The 6917-nt window shown below is 44.1% G+C and overlaps 1 protein-coding gene across 1 annotated transcript; it reads right to left on the reverse strand.

Annotated features, from left to right (window-relative positions):
* Positions 1–769: 769 nt before the first annotated feature.
* On the reverse strand, positions 770–3770 carry LOC135824368 (kielin/chordin-like protein). Its single transcript, XM_065337101.1, has 7 exons — positions 3650–3770; positions 3064–3282; positions 2713–2838; positions 2124–2342; positions 1789–1899; positions 1204–1422; positions 770–978 (listed from the first exon to the last, which is right to left on the reverse strand). Exons 1-7 carry the CDS (start codon positions 3768–3770, stop codon positions 770–772), a joined length of 1224 nt encoding a protein of 407 aa, XP_065193173.1.
* Positions 3771–6917: the final 3147 nt, after the last annotated feature.

The following is a 6917-nucleotide window of genomic DNA, read 5'->3' on the forward strand; positions in this document are numbered from 1 at the left end:
GCATGGTCGAGTGGAAAAATTCAAAAAAGTTTATTTCAAGAAAACCTCAAAAGGATGGGGGACATGTCCTCAGCGCTAGAAGAGGTGTTCTACTATCTGCCGGTGTATAGTTCTGGCCAATTGAGGACGTAGCTGGCTGTTTTGCCAGCGCTTGTAAATTGGCTATTTTCAAGACGATCATTTGTGGCGTCAAGGGGTGATGGACCTCGTCTTCTGGGATGCTGGCGTGGCTAAGCGGTACTGCTCCAGGAACTCTTCTAAGGTGAGGCAATGTTGGCTTGATGGAGTTTTGTTCATAGCTTGTTCGTATACGCTGTGGCGTGACTCGTTTCTAGACCCATAAATAATGTGATATTTCGGCCATTTTTGAGGGGTATGCAAATTTCAAGGTTCCCTTCAGAAACTTTTTCAAGGGCTTTGCATAATCGATCCACACCCCAAAGGGAACCTACCTGCAAAATTTGAGCGAAATCGGAGAGATCCACTTGCACACATACTTTGGTATTCTCAGACATGCTCTCTTAAGGAATAAGATTCTCAAAGGTGCGAAATCCAAAAACTCTGCTAACAACATTAATTTTATTGATTTGACATATTCCCTTAAAATTGAGTTTCCAGCACCGATTCATTTTCCAAATCATCCAGCGTTGCCGCAGGTACTTCGCTCATAAGGAATCCAACCTCTGGCAGAAACGTTTTAGTGGTTTGAACAGCACGTTAAAACGCCATTCAAGTAGAGCATTGCACAATTTGTTTGGCAAGTATTGCATTATATCCGTACAGACATGCAACTGCCATAGAACAGCGAAAACCTGCCAATCTTGAATACCATTCGTCGCCTGTTCAACTTACGAGCAGCACCAGGGCTTCCACCTCCTGGGCTTTCACCTCCTGGGCTTTCACCTCCTGGGCTTCCTACTTCTGGACTGCCATCGTTTGGATTTCCATCTCCTGGACTTCCATCTCCTGGACTTCCACCTGATATCATGAGGCATAGGAATGAGCAAAAATCCAAGCGGAGAAAATCAGCTATGCCTAGCGCTATGAGTGATGACAGAAAATGGAATGACCGTGCTCTTGTAATCGCAAAGAAAGGTGATAGCTAGTCATCCATTGCTCAAATACACTACATGGAGCCAGTTGGTTTTGAATTTGAACTATGGTGTTTATTTCAGAGTTTCTTCTGACAGGATCCACCCATACCTTCCGTGCTTGGGCACCTGGGACAGTGACATGCGTCCTGGGCAGGTATGACTGCATCAGCCGGGCATGGCAATGGGACACCAAATGCCTCTGACGGACACTCCACATTTATGCGATCACACTGTACATTTCCGTTATCACATCGGCATTGTTTACAACCAGAAGAGCCATCCATCCAAATCTCTCCATTTCTGAATGCTCCTATACCATGCTCACAACCTGCAAGAAAAAATGGAAAGAAACATAGTGGATTTTTAAGGAATAAGTTTCTCAAAGGTGCGAAATCCAAAAACTCTGCTAACAACATTAATTTTATTGATTTGCCATATTCCCTTAAAATTGAGTTTCCAGCACCGATTCATTTTCCAAATCATCCAGCGTTGCCGCAGGTACTTCGCTCGTAAGGAATCCAACCTCTGGCAGAAACTTTTTAGCGGTTTGAACAGCACGTTAAAAAGCCATTCAAGTAGAGCATTGCACAATTTGTTTGGCAAGTACTGCATTATATCCGTACCGAAATGCAACTGCCAAAAAACAGAGAAAACCTGCCAATCTTGAATACAATTCGTCGCCTATTCAACTTACGACCAGCACCAGGGCTTCCACCTCCTGGGTTTTCACCTCCTGGGCTTCCGACTACTGGACTTCCATCGTTTGGATTTCCATCTCCTGGACTTCCATCTCCTGGACTTCCACCTGATATCATGAGGAATAGGAATGAGAAAAATCCAAGCGGAGAAAATCAGCTATGCCTAGCGCTATGAGTGATGACAGAAAATAGAATGACCGTGCTCTTGTAATGGCAAAGAAAGGTGATAGCTCGTCATCCATTGCTCAAATACACGACATGGAGCCAGTTGCTTTTGAATTTGAACTATGGTGTGTATTTGAGAGTTTCTTCTAATAGGATCCACCCATACCTTCCGTGCTTGGGCACCTGGGACAGTGACATGCGTCCTGGGCAGGTATGACTGCATCAGCCGGGCATGGCAATGGGACACCAAATGCCTCTGACGGACACTCCACATTTATGCGATCACACTGTACATTTCCGTTATCACATCGGCATTGTTTACAACCAGAAGAGCCGTCCATCCAAGTCTCTCCATTTTGGAATGCGCCTATACCATGCTCACAACCTGCAATACAACATGGAACGGAACAAAGTTGAATTTTAAAGAATGACATTCTCAAACATACTAAATCCAAAAACTCTGCTAACAGCATTAATTTTATTGATTTGACATAATTATTCCCTTAAAATGGAGTTTCCAGCACAGATTAATTCTCCAAATCATCCAGCACTGTCGCAGGTACCTCGCTTGTAAGGAATCCAACCTCTGGCAGAAAGGTTTTAGCGGTTTGAGCAGCTAGTTAAAAAGCCATTCAAATAGAGCATTGCACAATTTGTTTGGCAAGTATTTCATTATATCCGTACAGAAATGCAACTGCCATAGAATAGAGGAAACCGGCCAATCTTGAATACAATTCGTCGCCTATTCAACTTACGAGCACCACCACGGCTTCCACCTCCTGGGCTTTCACCTCCTGGGCTATCACCTCCTGGGCTTCCGACTTCTGGACTTCCATCGCTTGGATTTCCATCTCCTGGACTTCCATCTCCTGGACTTCCACCTGATATCATGAAGCAAAGGAAAGAACAAAAATCCAAGCGGAGAAAATCAGCTTTGCCTAGCTCTATGAGTGATGACAGAAAATGGAATGACCGTGCTCTTGTAATGGCAAAGAAAGGTGATAGCTAGTCATCCATTGCTCAAATACACGACATGGAGCCAGTTGGTTTTGAATTTGAACTATGGTGTTTATTTGAGAGTTTCTTCTAATAGGATCCACCCATACCTTCCGTGCTTGGACACCTGGGACAGTGACATGCGTCCTGCGCAGGTATGACTGCATCAGCCGGGCATGGCAATGGGACACCAAATGCCTCTGACGGACACTCCACATTTATGCGATCACACCGTACATTTCCGTTATCACATCGGCATTGTTTACAACCAGAAGAGCCATCCATCCACGTCTCTCCATTTCTGAATGCTCCTATACCATGCTCACAACCTGCAAGAAAACATGGAAAGAAACATAGTGGATTTTTAAGGAATAAGATTCTCAAAGGTGCGAAATCCAAAAACTCTGCTAACAACATTAATTTTATTGATTTGACATATTCCCTTAAAATTGAGTTTCCAGCACCGATTCATTTTCCAAATCATCCAGCGTTGCCGCAGGTACTTCGCTCGTAAGGAATCCAACCTCTGGCAGAAACGTTTTAGCGGTTTGAACAGCACGTTAAAAAGCCATTCAAGTAGAGCATTGCACAATTTGTTTGGCAAGTACTGCATTATATCCGTACAGAAATGCAACTGCCAAAAAAACAGAGAAAACCTGCCAATCTTGAATACAATTCGTCGCCTATTCAACTTACGACCAGCACCAGGGCTTCCACCTCCTCGGTTTTCACCTCCTGGGCTTCCGACTTCTGGACTTCCATCGCTTGGATTTCCATCTCCTGGACTTCCATCTCCTGGGCTTCCACCTGATGTCATGAAGCATAGGAAAGAACAAAAATCCAAGCAGAGAAAATCAACTATGGCTAGCGCTATGAGTGATTACAAAAAATGGATTGACCGTGCTCTTGTAATGGCAAAGAAAGGTGATAGCTAGTCATCCATTGCTCAAATACACGACATGGAGCCAGTTGGTTTTGAATTTGAACTATGGTGTTTATTTGAGAGTTGCTTCTAATAGGATCCACCCATACCTTCCGTGCTTGGGCACCTGGGACAGTGACATGCGTCCTGGGCAGGTATGACTGCATCAGCCGGGCATGGCAATGGGACACCAAATGCCTCTGACGGACACTCCACATTTATGCGATCACACTGTACATTTCCGTTATCACATCGGCATTGTTTACAACCAGAAGAGCCATCCATCCAAGTCTCTCCATTTCTGAATGCTCCTATACCATGCTCACAACCTGCAAGAAAACATAGAAAGAAACATAGTGGATTTTTAAGGAATAAGATTCTCAAAGGTGCGAAATCCAAAAACTCTGCCAACAACATTAATTTTATTGATTTGACATATTCCCTTAACATTGAGTTTCCAGCACCGATCCATTCTCCAAATCATCCAGCGTTGCCGCAGGTACTTCGCTCATAAGGAATCCAACCTCTGGCAGAAAGGTTTCAGCGGTTTGAACAGCTCGTTAAAAAGCCATTCAAATAGTGCATTGCACAATTTGTTTGGCAAGTATTGCATTATATCCGTACAGAAATGCAACTGCCATAAAACAGAGAAAACCTGCCAATATTGAATACAATTCGTCGCCTATTCAACTTACGAGCAGCACCAGGGCTTCCACCTCCTGGGCTTTCACCTCCTGGGCTTTCACCTCCTGGGCTTCCGACTTCTGGACTTCCATCGTTTGGATTTCCATCTCCTGGACTTCCATCTCCTGGACTTCCACCTGATATCATGAGGAATAGGAATGAGAAAAATCCAAGCGGAGAAAATCAGCTATGCCTAGCGCTATGAGTGATGACAGAAAATAGAATGACCGTGCTCTTGTAATGGCAAAGAAAGGTGATAGCTCGTCATCCATTGCTCAAATACACGACATGGAGCCAGTTGCTTTTGAATTTGAACTATGGTGTTTATTTGAGAGTTTCTTCTAATAGGATCCACCCATACCTTCCGTGCTTGGGCACCTGGGACAGTGACATGCGTCCTGGGCAGGTATGACTGCATCAGCAGGGCATGGCAATGGGACACCAAATGCCTCTGACGGACACTCCACATTTATGCGATCACACTGTACATTTCCGTTATCACATCGGCATTGTTTACAACCAGAAGAGCCATCCATCCAAGTCTCTCCATTTCTGAATGCTCCTATACCGTGCTCACAACCTGCAAGAAAACATGAAAAGAAACATATTGGATTTTTAAGGAATAAGGTTCTCAAAGGTGCGAAATCCAAAAACTCTGCTAACAACATTATTTTTATTGATTTGACATATTCCCTTAAAATTGAGTTTCCAGCACCGATTCATTTTCCAAATCATCCAGCGTTGCCGCAGGTACTTCGCTCGTAAGGAATCCAACCTCTGGCAGAAAGGTTTTAGCGGTTTGAACAGCACGTTAAAAAGCCATTCAAATAGAGCATTGCACAATTTGTTTGGCAAGTATTGCATTGTATCCGTACAGAAATGCAACTGCCATAGAACAGAGAAAACCTGCCAATCTTGAATACAATTCGTCGCCTATTCAACTTACGACCAGCACCACCAGGGCTTCCACCTCCTGGGCTTTCACCTCCTGGGCTTCCGACTTCTGGACTTCCATCGCTTGGATTTCCATCTCCTGGACTTCCATCTCCTGGACTTCCACCTGATATCATGAAGCATAAAAGAACAAAAATCCAAACGGAGAAAATCAGCTTTGCCTAGCTCTATGAGTGATGACAGAAAATTGAATAACCATGCTCTTGTAATGGCAAAGAAAGGTGATAGCTAGTCATCCATTGCTCAAATACACTACATGGAGCCAGTTGGTTTTGAATTTGAACTATGGTGTTTATTTGAGAGTTTCTTCTAAAAGGATCCACCCATACCTTCCGTGCTTGGGCACCTGGGACAGTGACATGCGTCATGGGCAGGTATGACTGCATCAGCCGGGCATGGCAATGGGACACCAAATGCCTCTGACGGACACTCCACATTTATGCGATCACACTGTACATTTCCGTTATCACATCGGCATTGTTTACAACCAGAAGAGCCATCCATCCAAGTCTCTCCATTTCTGAATGCTCCTATACCATGCTCACAACCTGCAAGAAAACATGAAAAGAAACATAGTGGATTTATAAGGAATAAGGTTCTCAAAGGTGCGAAATCCAAAAACTCTGCTAACAACATTAATTTTATTGATTTGACATATTCCCTTAAAATTGAGTTTCCAGCACCGATTCATTCTCCAAATCATCCAGCGTTGCCGCAGGTACTTCGCTCGTAAGGAATCCAACCTCTGGCAGAAACGTTTTAGCGGTTTGAACAGCACGTTAAAAAGCCATTCAAATAGAGCATTGCACAATTTGTTTGGCAAGTATTGCATTATATCCGTACAGAAATGCAACTGCCATAGAACAGAGAAAACATGCCAATCTTGAATACAATTCGTCGCCTATTCAACTTACGACCAGCACCAGGGCTTCCACCTCCTGGGTTTTCACCTCCCGGGCTTCCGACTTCTGGACTTCCATCGCTTGGATTTCCACCTCCTGGACTTCCATCTCCTGGACTTCCACCTGATGTCATGAAGCATGGGAAAGAACAAAAATCCAAGCGGAGAAAATCAGCTATGCCTAGCGCTATGAGTGATTACAAAAAATAGATTGACCGTGCTCTTGTAATGCCAAAGAAAGGTGATAGCTAGTCATCCATTGCTCAAATACACTACATTGAGCCAGTTGGTTTTGAATTTGAACTATGGTGTTTAATTGAAAATTTCTTCTAATAGGACCCACCCATACCTTCCGTGCTTGGGCACCTGGGACAGTGACATGCGTCCTGGGCAGGTATGACTGCATCAGCAGGGCATGGCAATGGGACACCAAATGCCTCTGACGGACACTCCACATTTATGCGATCACACTGTACATTTCCGTTATCACATCGGCATTGTTT

The sequence above is a fragment of the Sycon ciliatum genome, chromosome 9 (assembly GCF_964019385.1).
Source record: "Sycon ciliatum chromosome 9, ocSycCili1.1, whole genome shotgun sequence".
NCBI classification, from domain to species: Eukaryota; Metazoa; Porifera; class Calcarea; order Leucosolenida; family Sycettidae; genus Sycon; species Sycon ciliatum.